At 45.4% G+C, this 23,824-nt stretch overlaps 2 protein-coding genes across 6 annotated transcripts in view; both read left to right on the top strand.

Moving 5' to 3' along the window:
* The window catches only part of MYRIP (myosin VIIA and Rab interacting protein), a 414,556-nt gene extending 406,765 nt beyond the window's left edge, over positions 1-7,791 (top strand). For both annotated transcript variants that reach the window (XM_014942311.1, XM_014942322.1), the window contains 5 exons: positions 403-564; positions 4,540-4,644; positions 4,740-4,800; positions 5,480-5,598; positions 6,268-7,791. In XM_014942311.1, the coding sequence (XP_014797797.1) occupies positions 403-564; positions 4,540-4,644; positions 4,740-4,800; positions 5,480-5,598; positions 6,268-6,300 (480 nt within the window). In that variant the 3' untranslated portion in view covers positions 6,301-7,791. The remainder of the gene's footprint in view (positions 1-402; positions 565-4,539; positions 4,645-4,739; positions 4,801-5,479; positions 5,599-6,267) is intronic.
* Positions 7,792-12,319: 4,528 nt separating this feature from the next.
* The window catches only part of EIF1B (eukaryotic translation initiation factor 1B), a 38,820-nt gene continuing 27,315 nt past the window's right edge, over positions 12,320-23,824 (top strand). For all 4 annotated transcript variants that reach the window (XR_001412051.1, XR_001412047.1, XR_001412044.1 and 1 more), the window contains exons 1-2: positions 12,320-12,365; positions 13,198-13,296. Coding sequence is in view for 1 of the 4 variants with exons in the window: in XM_014942183.1 (XP_014797669.1) it covers positions 12,335-12,365; positions 13,198-13,296 (130 nt within the window). In the remaining 3 variants the exon portion in view is untranslated. The remainder of the gene's footprint in view (positions 12,366-13,197; positions 13,297-23,824) is intronic.

Genomic DNA, 23,824 nt, shown 5'->3' with positions numbered 1-23,824 from the left:
AGAAGGAGACTCCACCACCTCTCTGGGCAGCCTCTGCCAGGGCTCTGCCACCTTCACAGGAGAGAAGTTCGTCCTCATGAACTTCATGACTTCACGGGTTTTGTTACGCAATTAAAAAATAAAAAAGCAAACTTTTCAGCTTTCTTTTTCTGCTGGTGACTCTGGAACAAATCTGTTCTGGAATACCATTGTATTCGGAGTGCAGCCCCTCACACCTCCCTTCTCTTTGTAGATGTGTGTTTTCAAGTTATTCCCCCATGACTTTCCTCTGCCAGGTAGGTCTCCCTGTAGTGGGTTAGCAAGGGGGGAGGCTCAAGGGCATGGTGGAAGATGTAGTCTGCTCAAACCTCTGTGTCCACAGAGCAGAACTCACTGCCCCCTCTCCCTGCCTTGGCCCTGCAGGTGTACTTGACAGCCGGCACGGTGTACGGGCTGGAGGGGCAGCTGACCAGCCTGGAGGACGCCGCGCGCAAGATCAACAGCGTTACAGCAGAATCTGAGCTGGCCGATCTGGAGGATCAGGTGGCCACCGCAGCCGCCCAGGTTCATCACGCAGAGCTTCAGGTGAGGACAGCAGCTCCTCCCTGCCTGCAGGTTTCACGCTGCCTTGCCCAGCACTTACCTTTTCTCCACGCACTCTTGCTTTCAATATTCTTTCATACCACAGTGAACTCATGACCCAAGGATGCTGACTGCAGCACAGGAGCCGAGCAAACCTTAACTGAGATGCCTGACTCAGCCCAGCCAAATATGCTCTATTTGTTTGTTTCTTCCCCCAGCTTGTTTTTGGAGGCATTTTTCAAAGGTTTCACACCTACAGTTATACTGTGGTCTTACAAGATGCAGTTCATACAAGATGTAGTGAATTTGTTTCTGAAAAAATGTGTAAATATTTTTACACATTTTGAAACAACTGATACAAAGGAAAAAAACCCTATTGCGAGCAATTAAGAAACAATAATAAAATAAAAAATAATGAAAATTAAACACTTACTTAAATCTTAATCTTAATAAAGTCACAGCATGGCCAGAAATTATTTGAATACTTGTTATATCAAAGGACTGCATAACCTAGGAATTGTAAGTAGATACAATGACTTGAGGGGAAAACAGGTATTAAGTGAAGGCATCTGCTCAAAGATCTGGTTCAGATCCTGTTTGCTTGCCCCTCTAACCATGAAGACAGCCACAGAATATGTTTAATTCATGCTAATTTTGTAGCACCACAGTCTTTACTGCTATTAGAGCAAGTGAGGCTGCCAGTGGGGAAAATCAGAATATATCTTTCATTTCCATTGTGCTGATACCAGCCTCATGGAAATAGTCTCTTGAGTTTCTAGTAAATAGGCAGAAGGTGCAGGGTTTTTTGCATGAGTCTGCACAATTTAATCACAGAGGTCAAAATCAAATGCTTGAAAATTGCACTTTTCTGTAAACCAGAGACCTCCATCGAGCCACGTACCTTAGATTTCTTTGTGAAATAAAAGAAACATATAAAACACCGTATCATGAATTATTGCTCTGAGGAGCTGAATGGGAAATGAAATCTTTACCTGCAGTTACCAGAGATATCATAGGTGGGTTAAAATATTAAATGTTGTTTGTTTTTATGGAAAATCTCTAGGTGATAAAGTCTGTTCTCTTTTACGTGGCCCAGATAAGACCCTGCACAGGTTCACTCCAAAGGGCCAGGAGACAGGAAGGTTTTGGCTGCTGTATATTTGGGTGAGAGCAGGATGGGATGGAAAACTGTGTTGTACATGTAAGCACAGTTACTGTATCAGAAGTTAATAACCATATGCTGCTGAGCAGCTTTTCTTACCCAGTTTCGATTGCCAGAAGGCATGTTTCAATAAACACAGCTTTATATGAGGTGTTGACTTCCCCTTGTAGACTGCACAGAATCACAGAATGCTGTGGGGTTGGAAGGGACCTCTGGAGATCATCTAGTCCAACCCCCTGCCAAAGCAGGTCTACCCAGAGCAGGTTGCACAGGAATGTGTCCAGGTGGGGTTTGAATGTCTCCAGAGAAGGAGACTCCACCACCTCTCTGGGCAGCCTCTGCCAGGGCTCTGCCACCTTCACAGGAGAGAAGTTCGTCCTCATGAACTTCATGACTTCACGGGTTTTGTTACGCAATTAAAAAATAAAAAAGCAAACTTTTCAGCTTTCTTTTTCTGCTGGTGACTCTGGAACAAATCTGTTCTGGAATACCATTGTATTCGGAGTGCAGCCCCTCACACCTCCCTTCTCTTTGTAGATGTGTGTTTTCAAGTTATTCCCCCATGACTTTCCTCTGCCAGGTAGGTCTCCCTGTAGTGGGTTAGCAAGGGGGGAGGCTCAAGGGCATGGTGGAAGATGTAGTCTGCTCAAACCTCTGTGTCCACAGAGCAGAACTCACTGCCCCCTCTCCCTGCCTTGGCCCTGCAGGTGTACTTGACAGCCGGCACGGTGTACGGGCTGGAGGGGCAGCTGACCAGCCTGGAGGACGCCGCGCGCAAGATCAACAGCGTTACAGCAGAATCTGAGCTGGCCGATCTGGAGGATCAGGTGGCCACCGCAGCCGCCCAGGTTCATCACGCAGAGCTTCAGGTGAGGACAGCAGCTCCTCCCTGCCTGCAGGTTTCACGCTGCCTTGCCCAGCACTTACCTTTTCTCCACGCACTCTTGCTTTCAATATTCTTTCATACCACAGTGAACTCATGACCCAAGGATGCTGACTGCAGCACAGGAGCCGAGCAAACCTTAACTGAGATGCCTGACTCAGCCCAGCCAAATATGCTCTATTTGTTTGTTTCTTCCCCCAGCTTGTTTTTGGAGGTGGGAGTGCAGCAGCCTCTTACTATACTAATACTGAACCTGCTCCTTGCTCCCAGGAAACACATGGTGTGATCTGTGTCACACGCGTGGCTGTGGTCAGGCTGCGAATGCAGGCTCAGGCATTTATCTAATCAGCAGATTGTAAAGTACTTTATAAGAAAAGCCAGGCTTTGGTACCATTCTACTGAAAAAGGCCAAGGGCAACCAGCCAGTGAGCCAAGTGCAGAGAAAATAATTTATTTATATTTATTTTTATATACTTTAATATATTCAAATATATTTTATATTAATTATTTTTTATATTTGTTCTACTTTTATATATTACTATTATGTCTTAATATATAATATATAAATAATCATAATATATAATTTGTATATTAGTATACTAAACTATTATGTTAATATTATATTATTAATTTATATATATATTTTGTGTTTGTTATAAATATATATCTTTATATATTTCAATTTTTATATAATATAAATATATTTATATTAAAATAGAGCAGAAACACTTACACTTGCAGGCCTGCCTTGGGATGGAGCTGCCAAGCAGCACACATCCCGCCCAAAAGGCAATTGCCCTGTGGGCTACAATCTAGTGTCTCTCTGGCAGGCTCCAGAAAGTCTGGGGCTCAGAAGAGAACGCCGTGATCTCGTGCTAAAAGCTGAATGAGGTAGCACTGGCAATGATTTCTCTACCAGTCTGTGCCAAGCAAGGCACCCTGATCTGCCTGTTCCAGGCTTTAATGGGAGGTCCCTGCCTATTTCACTCAGCAGTAGCACACTCAATTTAGGACTGAGCAGAGATCTGAGAGTCTGACATCTCACCCATGTCAGGAGGGCACTGCTGCACTAGATGTCAAACTGTCAGTGATGTTTTGTTGGCTTCAGTCGTTATTTTACGGTAACTATATTAATGAGGCTGAGAGATGAGGAGGAGAGAGGCCTAAGCTATGCAAGGAGGATGACAGAGGCCAGATGAAGGTCTTCTGCAGAATGAACAGCTTCAGGAGCCATCGTGACTCAGTCGGGTTATACGTCTGACTTCTCTGACACTTCTTTCCCTTTTGGCATCATTTGTTTCCACTATTCTCAGCATCAGCCTGTTTTCCCCCTAGATGTTTCCTTTCTTGGACTTTTGTTTTTCCTAGCAATTTGTTTTCCATTGAGTGTTTTTATATAATGTGTACCTGCATTTATGCATGTTTGTGTTTAACACGTAAATTATAAATATTTAAGATCAGATGTTTAGATTTTGTGATGGAGGGTGTACTTGGTGCGTGCATGAAATTAATTTTTAATTAGGAAATGTGTCCCGCAAAGTCGTTCCTTGAATGTAACCTTTGAAAAAACAGAGCTTGGATGAGTTTGGGATTATGCAGCTAAAGGTAACTGGGGAAGGGCAGATGGGGTTTTTTTCTTCTTTCTTTTTTTGCTCAAAAGGAGTAAAATGCTTCTTCCTTGGAGTCACACGGTAGGTTGGATGGTTCTTTTACTCCATCTTTACTAACAAATTAAGCCTCTTTTAACATCAGGACTAAAGAATACAGGAAAGTGTCTGAATTGCTGAAGAAGTTAGCCATCTGTTTATATTTTTTGATTAAAGAGAATTTGGCTGGGGGAGGGATATATTTTAGTAGTGGCATCCACAGTAATTTTAAAACTTCTTTTTCCCCCTCCCCATCTGTCTGTCTCTCTCTTTTATTTTCTTTGAAGATTTCAGATATTGAGAGCAGAATATCAGCTCTCACTGTTGCAGGCTTGAACGTGGCTCCATGTGTTCGCCTGACAAGGAAACGGGATCAAAAGCAAACAAACCAGGTGCCAGAACATTATGTAGTATTCAAAAATACATTGGGGAAATCTTGCCTCTTTTTCTGTAACGGAGTTGAGTAATACATACGTCTTGTTTACAGATGCATACAATAGACACATCAAGACAGCAGAGAAGAAAACTTCCAGCTCCACCAATAAAAGGTGCACTTAAGTTGTTATGTACCCTCTATATAGAGTCTGTCTTTGTTAAGGTTCAATATAATGTACAGTTTAGCAAAGCAGGGAAAAGATTAAGTTGTAAAATGCCAGGAGAAAGCCTAAATCACAGAATCACAGAATCACCATGGTTGGAAGGGACCTCTGAGATCATCAAATATATCCACCTTCCTCATTTCCCATTGAACTTGCATTAAATAAAATACCCTTTTGTCACATTAAAAAGCATCGCCACTTTCCGTGCAAGTTGTGGCAGCAGCAAATGAATAGGAGCAGAAGTGCTGATTTCAGTGCGTATGATGTGGCTCAGAGATGTTCCTGGTATGTTAGACTATGGCTGTGAATTGGCTTTATAAAAGAAAATGCTTTTTTCTGTCATGTTCTCTCTTTTTTTGAAGCCCACAGTGCGTTATCTCTGACAAGCCTAGGGCCTGTTTCACCTTGCCTAACTCTTGGTTTACTCTTGTGTAATTCGACTGATTGACATGGCCTCAAACTTTAAAAAATTTAGAGTATCACGGCCTGCTGTTTTTCATTTAAATTAAATCCAGCTTTCCTCATACATCTTACAGGAAGTTTTATCTCTAGAAGCTGTGACTCTTCAGGAGTATTGTTACATCTGCTCCAATCCGTTATGTGAGAAATCTTTTTGTATTTTTCCCAGGTGAAAAAATAGATGATTCTCCAGTTACCACCGTCAGAACATTTAACAGAAACTTCATGCTTCAAGGATCTCTAACGCAAAGAACTAAAGAGAGGAAAAGCACTGCCAAGGACTTAATGGTAAAGTCATAACAGATGTTTTTAAAACTGTTGTTAAAACCAGTAAATAGAGAGAGAGCGGTACATGTGTAGGCAGCTATATTTCAGCATCTTCACAAAATTTCTCTTAATAGCTTGAGGAAAAAGAATAGAGATTGCAGAAGCAGCTCTGAGCAGATACAATGAGTGTCCTTGGAAGCTGTCTGCCTCCATGCCGCAGTATAGCAGCTGGCTGCTCCTGCCTGCGTGAATGCATTCCGGCTGTCAGGTCTCCAGGAATGTGCTCCCCTTATTTGAAATGCAAATAAATTAGTGGTCCCCTGCAATTCAGACTTCTGAACCAGACCCTCACGAAGCCAGCTGCACGCTCTAACTCAGCACCTGAGAGTCACCTTGAATCTCATTAATTTCTGAGACCTGTTCAAAGGCTGCCTGAGCAGAGTGTAAGGGGTAGATAGGCCACGCGTTGGCTCTGCAGGGTTTGAGCAAACCTCACCCGTCAGCTCTCAGTCCTTTCTTCTAGAGCAGCCATAGAGGGATAAGGAACAAAGCTGACTGTCCCAGAGCAGTCTGCCACTAGATCTGTGGGGAGGTGGGAAGGGGAAGCACCTCCTCCCTAGAAGCTTCAGCAAGCCTGTTTTGTGTTTCGTTCATTTATTATTTTTTCTTTCCTGTCCCTCTCCGTTTTAGGAACCTGCTATAGGATCTGCTGTGATGTACTAAACTTACACTTCCCTACTGCCAATAACACACTGCCTAAGGCTGTACACTAGAGTGCCTTTACTTAACAGCCATTGTGTATGTCCAGCTGAAAATGGACCCTCAAGAACCCACAATGCCTCAGTTATAGGGCTTCGTTTGGATACCTCACTGAGAAAGCTGTCCAAGTCTTCAGCATTGTGGTCTGCTAAAGGAAACTCTGCCTTAAAGTTCTCACAAGACTCTAGAAAGGATGCTGAGTTTCAAAAGCAAGGCTCCACATTTTAAGATGCACTTTTTCTCCCCATTGATTGTACTAAAGTATGTCGTCTTTCAACTGCAGTATGTTTTTGTAAACTCAGTCCATCTAATTATAGGCCAATATTTCGTACAAACAGAATGAACACAGCAGACCTGTGATCCATATTTGCTGGCCTCTTACTGTTCATGTAAGGCACCCATCTTGTCGAGCAGTAAGAACAACTCGGTGCAGCGTGTGCTGCTTTTCAGCTGCGTGGTGGGAGCGGAGAATGAGGATACCTAGCTCTGCTCCCAGGGGGGCAGTGGAAGTTGTGACAGGGTTTGTAGGAGGAGATGCGTTGTGCAAAGACTTCTCTGTTGGCTGAGGGTAGGTTTGGCAGAGTTAAATGATCTAACTCCAGAGCTAGGTGTTTTGCTTTTGGTGGCAGGGGGGAACATGGGTGTCAGGTTGAACCGTGAATTGGTGGCAGCACATGTGGACCAGATGTCTGCTGAGTTACGATCCTGGTGTCTGGAAATACCTGAACACGGCTGTGAAACCCACACCTTTGTATGTCTTGTTCTTCTTGGTAGCATTGTCAGCTTGGTGGTGTCCAACCACACTCTAGTTCAGAATAAATTCTGACCAAATCTTTAAGATTGGAAAAAGAAAGTAAAAGCATTGTGGATGAGATCCCTGTGACTGGCTGGCGGCTGCAACCTGTAAGAGAGTCCCTTCTGCAGTTTCCTGGCTTTTCTGAGGAGGGGGCAGATGTAGCCCAAATCTCTCTTCCTGTACTAGTCTGTAGCCAACATAGTAGCTGGGGCCTGTCACTGGTGCCACGTGCATCCCACTACCAGTGGACCACTCTAAACTGGATCAGGCATAGTAAAATATCTTCTTTCATTTCTTCAGACCTTTGAAAGGTGAGCCAATCTAGAAGGGCCTTGAGCAGATGCCCAGGAGGGAAGATGCTGCTTACAGGGTGTTCTTCTCACCCTTTTTGAGGAGGACATGGCCCATTTGTGGTACTTCTTGCTCTGAAGAACACACAGGAGGTCGTTAGAGGAGGTGATAAGCCAGTGAATCGCGTATCTTCCACACAAAGTGCAGAGCAGGTACCCAAATGCAGACTGAGTTGAGGGGAATGTGCTATGGGCTGGGAAGTGTCCCCCCAGGACTAAGGAGTGGTGAGGTCTCCTGGGACAGTGGGTACCAGAGGAGGAGGAGAGCTGCTCCTTGCCCCGTGCTCCCATCCAGCACCCACTAGCAGCGTTGCCTGTCATGCAGCAGGAAAGCAGTCCCCTGGGACACCAGGCCATGAAATGTCTAGGGTTGGGCAAATATGAGCAAAACTGGGCAAACTTCCTGGCTAGGCTGGATTTAGTGGGGGAAGGTGAGGAATGGTTGGATGGGACAGTTGGAAGAACAGCGCCAGTTGCAAATCTGCCACCCACATTTGACATCCAGCTTGTCAGTACTCTGATGTCCAGCTGCATGTAAGGGACTCTCAGAATAAATACTACCATCTTCCCACCTAGAATACATAAGCATTGCTCCATCCCTTCAAGGAATTTCCACCTGCCCAAGATCTGACACAATGTGTTCATTCTGGGTGAAATTATGCCTTCTTGTACTCTCACACGAGTTCTCTGGAATTGGTTTGCACAGATGTGAGAGCAGAATTTGGCCCACTCTGTTTAATATATAAATATATATATAAAACAAATAGATTTTATTTATATATGCAACCTGGTAAAGGAGATTAAACAGAGTAGGATGCCTAGTAATTTATTTTTTTTGTTATCCAGTCTCCTCCTCCTTCCTTGACTGTTCTCGTGTACGTATACAATACATTCCCAGGTTCCGGTTTATGCAGGTATGCGTGTTATGAAATGTCATTAATGGTGGTTGGTCTACATATTCGTCTAATAAATAATAACTAATCTTGTGTATGTAATATCAATACAGAAATGACTAATTTTAATAGAATAACTCTTTGGCTTTTGTTCTGTTAGCGTGATTTAAACAAGCCAACAAAGTTTGGAATAGGTTGTTTTCTTTAAGAGGCATGAAAAGCAATTATTATTGTGTTATAATGTTAAAATATCCAGTCTTCTTTGACAGAAAAATGTGTACCGTGTAGGCATTAAAAAAAAAAAAGAAAAAAAAAATCCCACCTGCTATAAGGCATTTGAATTTTTACAAATGTTTATTGTGCCAAATATGTGCAAAGATATAATTTACTGTTTTAAAAAAAAAAAATCATAAAAGCATACGTTATAGCACACAAAGAATTATTTTGTCATCGAGTGATTTCAATCTTTAGTGTTAATATTTATATTTAGATTAATTTTTATAAATGAAAATATTTTAATGGGTAAAATGAAGACTATATGATCTATTTGATTAAGTCTGAGTGAATATTAAGCTTGCCTTGTTGTTGTTATCTGCATACTCACCGAGAATTATTGTCAAGAGAAATTATAAAAGAGTAAAAGCAATTTATGAAAAGAATGCCTTTTCAAGGACTTGATTCATAAAGAAAAACCCAAAGTTCTTCTCTGTTGTTCGGATTTATGTGCGCTTTGGCCCGGCAGCGTGCGGAACAGGCTGCCGCACACGGAGCTCGGGTCCTGCCCGTCCACAAACCACCCGTCCCCACGGCAAGCCCAGGAGACCTGCAGCTCTGCAGAATCACCAGGCTCAGCTGGGGGGAGGAATACACGTTAATGCACACGTTAATTAATGGGGTGATCTCCCAGTAATCTTAGTCTAGTATTTCCAGAGCCACACGCAATGAATGCTGATCCAAAATATTTCTTTATCAGCATATTTTCTCCACCCTGAGGGGGTTCTTTTAAGCTCCTTTGGGTGTTATATATTGGATTATAAATAGAAGTAACTACCATATTATAATTAAAATCCAGTCCTTGCTGATGGACCATTCACAAAAAAAGGGTTAAATTATCTGCAACTATTAATTCAACTACTACTAAATGGCCTCAAGTTGTGCCAGGGGAGGTTCAGGCTGGATATTAGGAAAAATTTTTTCACCAAAAGGGTTATCAGCCATTGGAATGTGCTGCCCAGGGAGGTGGTTGAGGCACCATCCCTGGAGGTGTTCAAAAGACGGGTTGATGTAGTGCTGGGAGATATGGTTTAGTGATGATGCTCCTTGTTTGTTCTGTGGGTGTCTATTTTTGTCAGTTAGGTTGACGGTTGGACAAGATGATCTTTAAGGTCCCTTCCAACCTAGAAGATTCTGTGATTCTGTAAATTTTAGTAGTAAATTCTAACAAAGCAAAACTAGAAATGCAGGTTCATTCTAATTTGTCTTTTGCGGAATGATTCATGGCCTGGATTTAACTTTCAGCCATTAACTAAATTGTTAGCTATGGTTTGTGGATAGAAACCATAGATTAAACTGCGTTCAAATGTTATTGCTGGTGATAGTTATTAATCAAGATTAAACACATGGTAAATAACACTTCTTATAAAATTAACATAACAAATCTAATTACCATGGCAAACAGGAGGATTGAGCCACAAGCCCAGGCTTATCGATGTGGACTAAAGTAGTAGGTGGTACCTTGCTTGTGATCCTCAATAAGTGACTTCAGCTTGGTCAGATAATGTACTTAAAATGATGACATTGTTTTAAAGGGAATGAGTGAGTTTAGACCCTTACCCCTTTTGGATTAACGGTGCCTGATTACATGCAGTAGGCACAAAACTACTCTGAAGTGTTTAATTAGCCAATTTTATCGTTTTTTTTTTCAGCAGGGAGACAATACTTATCTTTCATAGGAGCTCCTTTTTGTTCATTAGTGTATCTCTCCAGCAGTAAAGGAAGAATCATAAAGAGGTAGTTCAGGGCTACCTCCCTGTGAGTGGATGTGAACAATCTATGTAACAACTACACACAGAGCACCAGCATTTTGTGCCATTAACGCAGGTACGTTAAAAATCAGTGAGAGCCTTTTTTTCTTTCTTCCAACCATTGCTTTTTATTTTTACATATCAACAGCCACTGACTTTGCAACGTGACAGGAAGGCTTCATGATACGCTTAACACTGCAGAGTTTAAATCCCAGCACAAAAGCTGTGTATTTTTTTTTCAATAAACCTAACATTACAGTGAACAGCATCAGGAGAATGGTAAGATGTTAAGACAAAGAAATATTTTTATAAGCTATGGTTGCACTTGGGGCTAGTGTCCATGCATTGTCTTTTACCTGCACCCTGAATATGTTTCTTTTTGAAGGAACCTGCAGAAGGAGCAGAAGGAAGAGCAGCGTGGGACTGCTAGGCAAAAGCAGAACTGGAGGTCTGAGGTGCAGAGCAGGGCACAATTCAAAGAGCAGAGGTTGGGTCACTGCCTGGGGAACAGGGATCACCAGTTGTTGTCTTCTGTCTCCGACACTTTTTGCTCCCACAAAGCGTTCAAGATGAAATCCAGGTGCCTGCTGACGGGCCTCAGGCTGCCGCGGCTGCTTCTCAGCTGCCTCTTCCCAAACCGACCGATGGGGCGAACGCCACGGCCCACGTACCAAAAAGGATCGATCTCAGGACCTGGAATTCAAAGCAGACAGTGAAGCATCTGCCATTGTACTTAAAGGCAGCATTTTCTGAACGTCTTGAGGGTGTTAGATGGCTCGTTTGTAGCCCAGGAAAATAAATAAAAAAACAAAAAAAAACAAGGGGACAGGCTGCAGCCAGACACACAACTTTCTGGTGCCTTTGAGGGTCACCAGCCATATATGGAGCCCAAAGGAAGACGATTCAGATGCAAAATAAATTTTCATCCATCTGGCTTGCAACCTGCAATGTGATCGTAAGCCAAAGTACTCATCAGTTCTGGAGAGCACAGCGTGCTTTAAAGTAGATCCAAACCCTGGAAGAGGTTACAATGAAGCCTACATCTAGAAAGACCATGGTAGCTCCCTGTACCACCACTTTTAAACTGTCTTCTCCTAGCTGAAGTCCTGAAGGTCCTACTGCCCAGCTTCCATTCCTGCTGTATGCACCAGGTACGGTATCTCCCCAGGCTAACAAATCCACTGGATTGCAGAGGGGGTACCCACGTGAGAGGTAAACATAAAAAGGTAATTCTTGTTCACTTAGGAAGTTGTTTTCATGGATGACTTTTTTGTTTTGTTTTTTTTTCTTTTAATGCATCTGAAGTACACTTATACTTGACTTTTTTTTAGAGTCTAGTTTCGTTTTAGACCGGAAGTTGTTTTCATGGATGACTTTTTTGTTTGTTTTTTTTTTCTTTTAATGCATCTGAAGTACACTTATACTTGACTTTTTTTTAGAGTCTAGTTTCGTTTTAGACCAAGCGTGGAGAGGGGTGAAGTTATATTAAAAGACTAAGATATAGCAACAGGGAAAATCTACAAAGCACTGGAGATGATACCACCCCAAGGAAATACCAGATCCTTCTAAAGCCGGTTGAATGTCAGGAACAGGAATAAATTTCAATTTAAGTAAGTGCATTATATGTCATCCAAGTTCTATGAAAGTCTTGGGCAAGGCAGCAGAATTTTTTCCCTGTGCATTTTGATGCTTGAACAGAGAAAATAAATAAACTACTTTGGCTGTGAATTTTTCCATAAAGGCATCATATAAGTCTTTCCACTCAGTAGTTAACACCCCTCCTGCCCACCAAAACCCAAGTAATTCCATTTCTTCCAAGCGTGGAGAGGGGTGAAGTTATATTAAAAGACTAAGATATAGCAACAGGGAAAATCTACAAAGCACTGGAGATGATACCACCCCAAGGAAATACCAGATCCTTCTAAAGCCGGTTGAATGTCAGGAACAGGAATAAATTTCAATTTAAGTAAGTGCATTATATGTCATCCAAGTTCTATGAAAGTCTTGGGCAAGGCAGCAGAATTTTTTCCCTGTGCATTTTGATGCTTGAACAGAGAAAATAAATAAACTACTTTGGCTGTGAATTTTTCCATAAAGGCATCATATAAGTCTTTCCACTCAGTAGTTAACACCCCTCCTGCCCACCAAAACCCAAGTAATTCCATTTCTTTTTCACCTGGGTACCTAAAACCTGAGGGTCCCCACACGCCTAGTTCTCTCTGAAAGGGGAGAGTTGTGCTCCTGAGAGCCCACGTCCTTACTCCCCGCACCCACCTCTCTCCTGCTCCACGTACAATTATCAGCCTTTGCCCCTTGGGGGAAGATGAGGTTTCCTGATAAAAGATTTTTCTCAAAAATCTTTCGGACTGTGTGTTAGCTTTTACATGGGACATGTGGTATTGTCCCTTAACCTGGCCAGCCTCGGTTCCTCGCAGCATCTCTGAATGGAGACCCTTCAATGACATGTATTTTGCCTTTCAGACAAGTCGTGGTTCCAGACAGAAATGCAGGTGTCTCTAAAGCAAACTGAAGCTTCTGGCCCTCTCTTTCTTTCTCATTACTCTGTAGAAGTAGTTGTGAACTAACCCAGGCCTACAGAACACAGCTGAAAATCTGATCCTTAAATATTGAATGTATACTGCTTCACATTTTCTTTTGTACGTCTCCTCCAGTATTTATCAAAAATTACACTGTTTCCCTTGACTAATTAAGGGCTGTGAGAAGGAATTAAGTTCTGTATATGCTCTTACAAGTGTAAATGGAAGTATAGGACCCCAGACTCTCCTGTTTTACCGTAGAAACACCACACGGATTTGCTGCTGAACAGCCCAACCCTGAGCCCCCGATGCACCAAAGACTGCAGGGTCACCGTATGAGAGTCCATCACATCACATCAGGTGAGGCTGATACTTACTTCTGTTGTCTATCTGATGTTTAAATGGCCTGCTCTGTCCTGAAGCAAAGCTGAGCGATACCAAGAGCACCAGCACGTAGACAGTGACCAGCTTTAAGTGCTTTGGTGACCACTGGGCACGTGGTGTCCACGAAATCGGATGCCACATGATGGAGCGGTGGTGGGAAGGCTGTGAGGAGAAAAGTGAATGTGGGAAACACATACGAGTTAGAGCTCTCAAGGTGAAGGAAGGTGTCAATTGTAACAGCGTGTTCCTATCCATCACAGCCTTTTTATGGCTAAGTTCTGTGAAACACTGACCCCGGGGATGTCTTGGGTATTTCTGCTGGAAGGTGAAGGCTGTGCAGTGAGGCATCTACTGAGCCAAGTCTCACAACCTGAGTGTTTTCTCACCATCAGTGGAAGCCCCTGGCATGGCTTCATAGGACACTTGAGTCCTGGCCCTCAGCTTGCCGCTGACTTTGTGTCACCATGGGCAGTGGCCACCAAAGCGTGTTTCAGCCACATCCATCATGCTGTCTTCACTTGTAAAATACGTCTAACGTTTGCATTTTTACACAATCTCTTTTACAACTAAATGCATGAGAAAGGGTTGCTGAAAGGGAACATTCCTCCCTTATCAGCTCACCCTCTCGCAGCCAGCATGCAAAAGTAACATTTCCAGTTATGGAAATTTCCACTGTTAGATGTCCTGATCCTGTCAATGCATCCGGCTTCTGCAGGAACAGGGCAGGAATGAAAATCTTTGGATGCAAGATGCTCCCGAGCGCGAGCACGCGTTGTGTCTTTCATTACAATGCAAGGTCAAAAGCTCCTTAACCCCTAGCATTCAGGGAAGGTTTTTTTTCCCTTCTCACTAACAGTGACAGAGCAGACAGCTTAGCGGAAAGTGATTTCAACCCGTAATCACAACAGAACTGTGAATTAACTTTTTTCTAACTTGAATGTCTCATAACAATCAGGACTAAACAAGCTTAGCATGTAAAACCACATGGGATGAATTCTGCTTCCTCTTTCAGCTGGTGTACATCTCTTGTTGCTCCATGTTTAGCAAAGCCTGAAACTCAGACAAACAGCTGTTCTGAGGAACCTCTCTGGTGTGTTTACAGGGCTGCTGACAGGTTTTCCAGATTACTTGCTGTGTTTTCTGGGAACTCAGTGACAGAAAGGAAGAGCTTGCCTTGATTTCATTGTTGATGAAAGATGAAAATACAGGAAAAAGCTTTTAGCACAATCACAAGCTTTTTCCTAAGCAATGCCATGTCCCAGTCTCCACCAGCTGGTCCTGTGCCCCAATCGGCCATTCCGACCACCTTCTAGAGTGCCAATACTTATGGAATATTTTGCTTATATCTTTGACCTGGCTAGAATTTCTGTGGAGCACATGGCTTCCACTGCTCTGCAGTAAGTAACACGTCATCCCTAAATAATCAGAGGGCTCAGCACTTCCAATCCTCCCTAAATTTCCTCCTCCTAATTGTCCCACCCCTGTTTGTACGGGGAGAAACTGAGGCAGAGATAATGCCACAAACTTGACCCCGCATGATGCTGAGCATTTCTAACCCCAGCTCCACCTTGCCACTAGGCGTTAAGGATAAGTACAAAATCCTGGTTACCCACTCTCAGGCCTTTCAGGAGCAATGGGGCTGGGAGATGGTCTGTGGTCTCCAGACCTGCCTTAGCCCACAGACCTGCAGCCTCCTTCCAAAGGGAAAATGGAAAAAACCAAGACCTCCTACAGTCACTCTGTGTGTACCGTCCATTTCCAACCATTAAATGACCACCAAAAACTTTTAAAACTTACTAGTTTCAGCAAAACTTGACACAATTAAAAGTTTCGGGAATAATTCTGCTCGTGGAGCTCAACAGAAGTCAGCGCAGCTGCCACTTGGTCAACTTCTGCTTGGTCCCTAAGCAGAAAGAGCCTTTACATTTTGGCTGAGCAACATCAGTGAGAGCAATCTGGCAACTTCCATCCATGTGAGAGGAGAAAGTTACAGCACTTTAAAGCCACTCGTAAAGTGACAGCACAGCAGCAGTGTCACAGCTTGCCATGGGTCTGCCTCACATGAGCACTGGGAGACCAGCCTGGCTCTCCCTCCATGCACAGGGGAACTCTCAGCATCCCGAACTCAAACTCTGCTGCAGATCCACCAGGTCTAAACCTACCATGGATGTCCTCAGAAGATGAGGTGCTATTAACTCTTTAAACCCCGAGACAGCATCGTACTCAAAATCAGTGGCTACGTACCCCCCTCTCCAACGCGAACGGGAATGGCTTTCCCATCTGAAAGCAGCATTGGAAACTCCTCCAGGAGCTCAAACCCCCTCTGAAAGCAGCATTGGATATTCCCCCGGGAGCTCAGACCCCGGGTGAATCCAGGCCTGGTGCCCAGGGCTCGTTTCAGGGCTGAGGGGCAGGCAGGGTCCCTGCGGGGACACAGCACTGCCCGCGGGGTCTCCAAAAACTGGAGAGAAGTTACTGAGCGCAGAGCACGGCTGTGCACCTCACTGCAGATAAGCTGAAGAAGAAAAGCAAAAGAAGGAAAAATGGAAATCCAGCAAGAGCGAGCCGGGACGAGCGCTGAAGCAGCTGGAGGGAGGCACTCACCTGTTTGCACCGAAGCTGCTCCTCGGGTCACCGCTGCTCCAAGCAGAAGCAGGGCAGCTGCTGGGGGGGCTTGTGCCTTTTATACTGGAGAGAAGTGGGCTTGAAGGAGGAGGGGGAGCCAAGGAGGACGTCAGCAGGACTAGTGAGCAAAATTTAAATTTACAAAGGGAGGGGAACTGTGGCTCTATTAGAAAGCCATTGATCAGGGCAGGGAGCAAGAGCTGAGGGCGGCGCCAGGGGATTGCAGAGGGGGTCCTGGCAGGACACCTGACTGAGGACCTCTCCCAGCCCACCAGGAGGACAGCAGAGGGGAGGGGACCACTGCAGCATCCCTACAGATGGGGGGGACACGGGCAAACCTGAGCAGCACCGGCTGCCACGCTCTCCACAGAGGAGAGCCCAGCTCTCCACACTGCCCGGCTGAGATGCTCTGTCTGAAGAACATGTCTGTGGGGGAAAACGCTCACACCTGGGGATGAGGTGTGGGGAGAAAGAGGAGGCACGAAGTGGGAAGCTCTCAGGGCCAGCAAGCTGGAGCAGCCAGGCCACGTGCCCCTTCCCAGCCCTTGCTCCTCTTGCTGTGGTCCTGTCTTTGCTTTTTGCTTGGGATCTGCCGTGACTGCAGCTCTCATCCCATTGAGCCCCTAAACCACAGCTGGGTTAGGGGCTCACCCAGGCGTGTGTTTTAGGCCATATTGCAGCACAGCACCCAAGCAGCAGATGAAACCAGTTGTGATTCCCTGCTTAGGCAGCTGCTTACTGCTTTTGTGGCAGGGGAAACAACTCCTGCATGAGGCAAATACCTCGATCAATATTGTATTTCTCTAATAGGCAGCTCTTCTGTGCATCTATTTTTAACACTATCCCCTGACTATCATGTCGTGGCAGTCTTGCTGCTACAGACCTCGCTGCTTTAATTAGCATGTGTACTGGGAAGTTTTGCAGAGGAGCAGCAGCCGGACTGGCAGGAGCTTCGCTCCTCCTGCGGAGAGGCTGGGATGTGAAGCCTGGGGACCGCAGCTCTCTTGCAGAGACCTTTGCAGACACAAGGTCATGCTCTGCTCCTGGTGAGACTGACTACCTGCAGAAACAATCTTTAAGCCTGTGCTTAGTAGGCAGGGCTCTGAGGGCATGACCTGGTCCATAAAGTGGGACTGGATAGGAAATGCTGCAATCCCGTTCGGATGAAGTGGAACTTCAATAGCAAATCTTTTGTTTAATTTTGTTATAAAGCTGCTTCCAGCTGAGAAAATCTCAAATACAAATGACACTACTTCACTGCAACCACCTCCTAAGAGAAATGAGATTTTTTTTTTTCCCAGGGGCAATCTCTGGGGTACTCATACAGGGAAGCACGATTGAAATTTTGCCTGGCCCTGCCCTTATTCAGTATCCACTTATCAAGTAGATGACCCCACCACCGCTACCGAGGAGGGTATGACCACTAATTGTGGGGATGAAAATAAATTTCTTATTTACATGTAATAGTTTATCATAGAATGGTTAGAGTTGGAAGGGACCTTAAAGATCATCCAGTTCCCACCCCCTGCCCTGGGCAGGGACACCTCCCACCAGACCAGGTTGCTCCAAGCCCCATCCAGCCTGGCCTTGAACCCCTCCAGGGATGGGGCAGCCACAGCTTCTCTGGGCAACCTGTTCCCCCTTCACAGTAAAGAATTTCTTCCTAATATCTAATTTAAATATCCACCCTTTCAATTTAAAACCATTACTCCTCATCCCTTTATGGGCGTGTGTATGAACACAAATGAGAAATACTCTTCCATTCTCCAGTTTCCACCCAGTAACAGCTAAAAGAAGTGTCTTCCTCATCCAAGTTTTCAAGAGTTTACTCAGACTACTCAGGATTACAACTGCAAAATGTGAAGAGCACTTCCAGTCCATGATAGCACAAAAGGTCTTTCTACAGCTAACACAATCAATAATGTATGTACGTGCTTTCTTCAGCAACCTCCTTTTAGCGTGTTCCCTTTGAACCTTGCAAACGCTCCCTACCTAAAAATCAATCTGTATCCCAGAACCAGGCAGTGGCTGTGCTTCCGCTGCGTGGAGAGGGTATCTTCTAAGTAAGTAAAACCCTTCATGGTTTTGCATCATAGATATTTTCCCTTACTGCTCTCCACATTGATTTTGACCAGAAAATGTGGGTATCCTTTCTTGATCTCTAGTGGCAATCACCAGAGTGAGGACTTTTTTCTCTCCAGGATCTGTAGGATCCTGTCTTGCTGTCTTGTTTTGCTGTTTTGCTAAGTGATCCTATCATCTTAAAACAGAAGTAAATGCCATTTTCATCCCATTTACTCTTTCTAGTCTTGCCAGCACGGCAATGTGAGTCTTTCCACAGCACAGACCATTTTCCCTGTTTGACACCTACGTGGAAGTTACCATTTTTGCTGTCAGTCATTCTGCCCTCACAAAAGGCTACTATAAAATGTTCTAAGCAATGCAGACTAATAAACTGTGTGTCAGTCGCTGACACTTGTGCTGTCTGGAGCTGGAAATTCTTAACTGATATTAATTGGGAAGTATTCGCTGATTAGTAAGAGGCCCAGTTGCACTAATTGAGTTGGGAGGATGGATGAAAAGTTTTGTTCAAATCTATTCAGAAAAACCATGGCATTTCGAGCAACTAGATGAGACTGTTAATTATGTGCAGCTCTATTTTGGAGCTATTTTTTTCTTTGAGAAAGAGGACCATCTAGTGGTTAGCACAGAAATCATCATCTTGCTTTCAACCATTCTAGAGCAAGGAATGAACCCCCACAAGTTTTTAAGTGAAAACATGTGTCTTGAAATCTGACGTGTACTGAGGCTAAACTAAACTGCATTTAACCCAGATTATGACAAGTTGGTCTGGATATCCAGATGTTTACCACCAGCACAGTTCCTCGTGCGCCCAGATCTACCAGTTAGCACGTGCTCACTGGAACAACTTGCTAGCAGCTGAGCGACTCAGGGCCTGGGCTACAGCTCAAGACATCAGCCAGTCTCCCCAAGCCCTTCCTCAGCTCGCTGTGGAGCCTTTGCACCAGACTTAGAGCCTGAGTAGAAAAATACGAGTCAGGCTTGGCATGGTTACAGCTGCCTTCTGGCAGTGCAGACAGAGGGAAGATTTCTTCTCAAACTTTTACTATTCTTCCTCCATGCCAGAAAGCCACCGGGCAGCCTTCTGCACAGCGGTTGGGGATGCACAAAGGCAGGTGGATATTGTAGGTAGAGTCATGGAGCAGAAGTGGGCAGATTACAGTTCAAGAAAAAAAATATATATCACAGATGGAAATATTTTTGCCTTTCTCTCAAGCATTCAGCATTTCGATATTATTTTTCAGGATGCCAACATTAGGCCAGCACAGGTATGCCCCAGGCACTGGAGTGGGGCAAAATTTATATAAAGAGTAGTTGCACTGCCGGAATACAGGACAGAAATCAGCACTGCTGCGTGCCATTTGCACATTTCCTGCACAATCACTTCCTCAGGCAACTTCAGCTGCTCTTTGAACACTGTGTGCTTCAAGCAGTAGCTGTCTGGGTTTCCAGGCTGTTGTGGGGGACAGTTCAGCACAGGAGCCTGCTCTATTCCGGCAGGGCAGATCACAAGACCATGGCCAGGGGATCTGCCAAGAGGAGCGATCCTTAATTAAATCAAAGTAGAGCTTTATCCTCTATGATGTGGGTGATTTGTTTTTTTCCTGATGCAAGGCCTTCTCAAGATATTCCAGGCCCATGTTTCCAACACAGCAATTCTCTGGAAGAACAAAGTTTCTCCCCTGCTCTGGGTCACTCGCTGCTCCTAAAGGGCTGCTGAAGTACTTCTGAGGGCACCCACTGAACGGGAGGCTCTGCACTAGGGTGACAGTTTTTACAAAAGAGTACTTTATGGCTTCAGTATGTCATATTTTTCATCTGTATGCCAGCGAGTCCCTGGGTTTAACGCCTGCAGCTTATCCAGTCACAAATAACCTGTAATGATTCACATCCAGCTTGACAGATGAACTGAAACACAGTAAAAGGCAAGCAAGGGGATCTCTAATTGCTATTCACAACCAGGCCTTGCAACTATTACACTTAAATAGCTTGAAGCCAAGATCAAAATAATTAGAGATGATGTTCTTTTCCTGCACGAGAGTTGCCAGGTTATACATTAGTCATGGAAAGGCAAGAGAATCATTCCCAATCCATTGCTTAAACCCTGATGTCTAATAGATATTAGCAAATGAGATTAACTCCATCCTTGGCTCTAGGTCAATTAGCTGTAATCCGAAATTTAACAGCCTAAGCAGCACCGCCTCTTGCTTCCACTTAGGATTTAAACCTATTTTAACTGATTATGCCTCTTCAGTTTTCTGCTGTGCCACGTCTGCTCGGCCCACCTTTCTGCAGTCCGCTGCAGCTGGAAGTCCTTGCAACCAGGGCTGTCATGGGTTTATCGCTGCAAGCGGCTGCTCGAGAACAATGGGAAGGACTCAGTCAGGACAAAAGACCTCAGGACAACTGTCAAGGGCCAAAAGCAGGAGAAGCACATCTCCAGCGGGCTGCCACCCGTGTCTGCCCACTGTGCCCAAAGTTTGGTGCAAGGCGCTGGCACAGACGATGCTTGTTTGAGTGACAGAGTTGACACAGAGACCAGCAGCTCCCTCTGAGGAGGACAGCCGAGGGAGAGCTCTTTGCATCGCTACAGCCCCACGGACACCCCAAGCCAACACACGTGGCCATTGCGGCAGGCTGCCAAGGGAACAATAAGCCTGCTGGCCCACCACCTTTGGTTTAATTGCTGCCCAGTGCATGCCAAGCTGTGCAATTAGGAATTTTTTTCATTCCCTCTGCAGTTGTCAAGGTTTGTTCTGAAGAACTGTTCATTGCGGTTTCATTTTAAGGACAACAAAGTCACATCTTCTTGGCTTATAAAGGACCTTTGTTGTTCTTCAGACACCAAATCTCATCTGTTTGTAAACTGTACGATAAATCCCACAGATGCTCAATGAGCCCATGGGCCCAGGTTAACCCCGCCATGAAAACAGAACTATTTTAAATGCGTGGGGATTCAAAGTAAGCACAAGAACCACCACGGTGAGCAGGGCACTTGCTGAAACCTGCAGGCTCAGACTTGGGTTTTGTGTCTGAAGACCCACTGTTCTCTCATCCATGGCCAGGCCTGTCCCCAGCCTCTGTCTTCTTTGGTTGTCCAAGCGCAACAGTTGCAGGGTTATGCAAGTGGAGTGGATCTGAGGTTTTAACCTTTATTTTTGAACTCAAATCAGTTTGCTGATGTAGCTTATCACAACACCCCACAGACAGCGGTTACTGGCCCAGCCAAGGTAAGAAAAAATAGTGGCTGGGATTTAAAAAAGGGGTGACAGGTCTGCTCTGCTGCTGGGAAAAAAAAGTTTCATGGGGTGACGATGGGAGAGCAAAAGAGACAACAAGATTTTGCCCAGAGATGTCGACTTTGCAAAAATGGATGAGAGCCAAAAGATTGCCATATTAGTAGTAATGTAAGTTCTCTGAGAGAGGTGCTGGAGACACCGTGGGGATGTGTCCCTGAGAGTGAGTGTCCTGAGCTTGCTCAGCCTGCCCAGGTCTCTCAGTGTCCAGCTTTGCATCCTTAAGCCACAGACATTGTTCAATCCCTGGCATGTCTCTGTGGCTGAGGCAGGCTCTGTAAGGAGCCTCTCCCCGTCCTCCCATTCCTGTCCTAATGGTGCCTTTTGCAGCTGCTTGGGAACGAGGTAGACAACCCTTCTCTGCAGCCCATACTACAGTGATAGGCTTCATCAGCGATGGTGGCACAGCGTAAGCAGAGGTTTTGTACCGAGGCAGGTGGCCCTGCTCTCCCCAAGGGAAAAAGAAAAGAAGCTTCCTTGCAAAGGGCCAGGACCAGAAACTTTCTTAGACCAATGCACTCTGGCTTTCATAAAACTACTGCAGTGCTGATCCAGGCCTGGGATCACAGAAGAGGAACAACCCTTTGATTTAAGCAGACTGAAGCTTAGTATAAAAAGCCAAAAAAAAAAAAAGAAAAAATAAATAAATACAAATTTCACTGAATTTCACTGAATTTTTAGAGTTGGAAGGGACCATAGAGATCATCTAGTCCAACTCCCCTGCTGAAGCAGGATTGCCTAGAGCATGTTAGAGCATGTTACTCAGGACTGCATCAACGTGGATCCTGAAAATCTCCAAAGAAGGGGACTCCACAACCTCCCTGGGCAGCCTGTTCCAGGGCTCTGTCACCCTCCCTGTGAAGAAGTTTTTCCTCATATTTGAGTGGAAGTTCTGGCAGTTGTGCCAATACAACAAGGTTATTGTACATCTGCAAAGCCATTTGATCGCCTCCCAAGGACTGGCAAGCTTTGTAACACGTGGATGACTTTTTAAAGGCGCGTTTTTACCACTGGAGCCCCAACACTGTCCTCCCCACAGGTAACCAGTTAGCAGTCAGTCAGTGGGCAGCTGTGGGATGGGGAGACTCTCATTGGGGACTGCCATGGTGGCATCTGATGCCTCGGGAAGGGATCAGCTCTGCCTCACTGGCAGTACCCACCTGAGAGGAAGGGAGAGCACACCAAGGGGGAGCACACCAAGGGGCAGTTTGGGGGGTGCTGACCGGCCCCCCCAGTGTCTTTGTGCCTGTTTGTTGTCCAGCGACATAGGCCTGAGGGAGGGGTGTTTTGTTTTTCCAATGCGTTTTCAGTGGGGAAGGGGGAAGCCCTCTCTCAATTTCTTGGGAGTTAGCTTGGAATTCCAGTGGGCTCGGGAACACATGGGGATTTACCACAAACCGGCGGATAAAACTTTCTAAGACTCAGTTTAAAGTTCAGAAAGCGGCATTCCTTATTGTGGCACCAGGTGTGCTGGGGATCGCTCCTCCTATTGTGCACACGCAATACTGTTGTTAAATTAAATTTATACACAACAGGTATACAGATCCAATGTAATTCCAAGCAAACATTAGCATATTCATTTCCAATAATTCATTTACAGGTTATAATAAGTTTTTGGGCATGCATCGTTGTGCCTTCTGGTGGACCTTGTTTCGAGTGAGGGTCGTTTCTTCCTCAATCTTAATCTTCTTCACCTGTCCTCTGGCTCACTTTTCGTGTTGGCAAAACATTCTAACTGCCTGATTGCTCATTAAGCCTAATGATCTCCCTGCTACCACCTGTTTGTCAGACAATGTCCGTATTTATTGCGTCCCTGCCCTAGGTCACCATGTTCTGGGGGCCACAGACAGCCTTTCTTATTTACTAACCCCTTGAAACCGTTTGGGGTAGTTACTAAAATAGTTACATTTCTTCTCCAAAAGATTCTCTACAGTTTAACCATTTATAAACTACATAAGGGGATACCAGGAGACGGCACCACCCAAACCAAAGGCAGGCCAGCCCCTGTGTCACCGCACCAGGGCCTGTGCTGTCCCTTGAGGGCCGGGGCAGGCAGCCACGACAAGGGGCTTCAGCCGCCCGCCCGCGGGGCTTTTGGGGTCCCTCCTGGGGAGGGGGGGGGGGCGGCCCCCCGAGCTGGTGACTTCCAACCGCTCGCTGAACCCTTGGGGAACCCTGAGGCAGAGGGCCCCCCCCCCGCCCGGCCGCGGTGCACTCTGGGTACTGTAGTCCGTCGGGCTGCCGCTCCCCTCTGCGGGGCGGGGTGGGACTCGCTTTCCCGTGAGGCAGCGCGGGGCAGGGAGGGGGTGGTGGCGGCGGCCATCACGTGCTCGGCGGGGCTCTGGCGAGCCGCCATTTTGTGAGGAAAAACGGCAGCCGCCGCCCGTTAACCGGTAGCGTGGGGCGGTGTGCCGGGGCTGAGGGGCGGGGGGCTCCCATCCCTCTTTATTTTCCTTTGCGTTCCTTTCTCCCTTTGCTCCTTTTTTTTTGTTTGTTTTGTT

Source organism: Calidris pugnax, unplaced genomic scaffold (assembly GCF_001431845.1).
Source record: "Calidris pugnax isolate Ruff unplaced genomic scaffold, ASM143184v1 scaffold23, whole genome shotgun sequence".
NCBI lineage: Eukaryota > Metazoa > Chordata > Aves > Charadriiformes > Scolopacidae > Calidris > Calidris pugnax.
The sequence above is the reverse complement of the archived record's forward strand: the minus strand, read 5'-3'. Positions and strand labels throughout refer to the sequence as shown.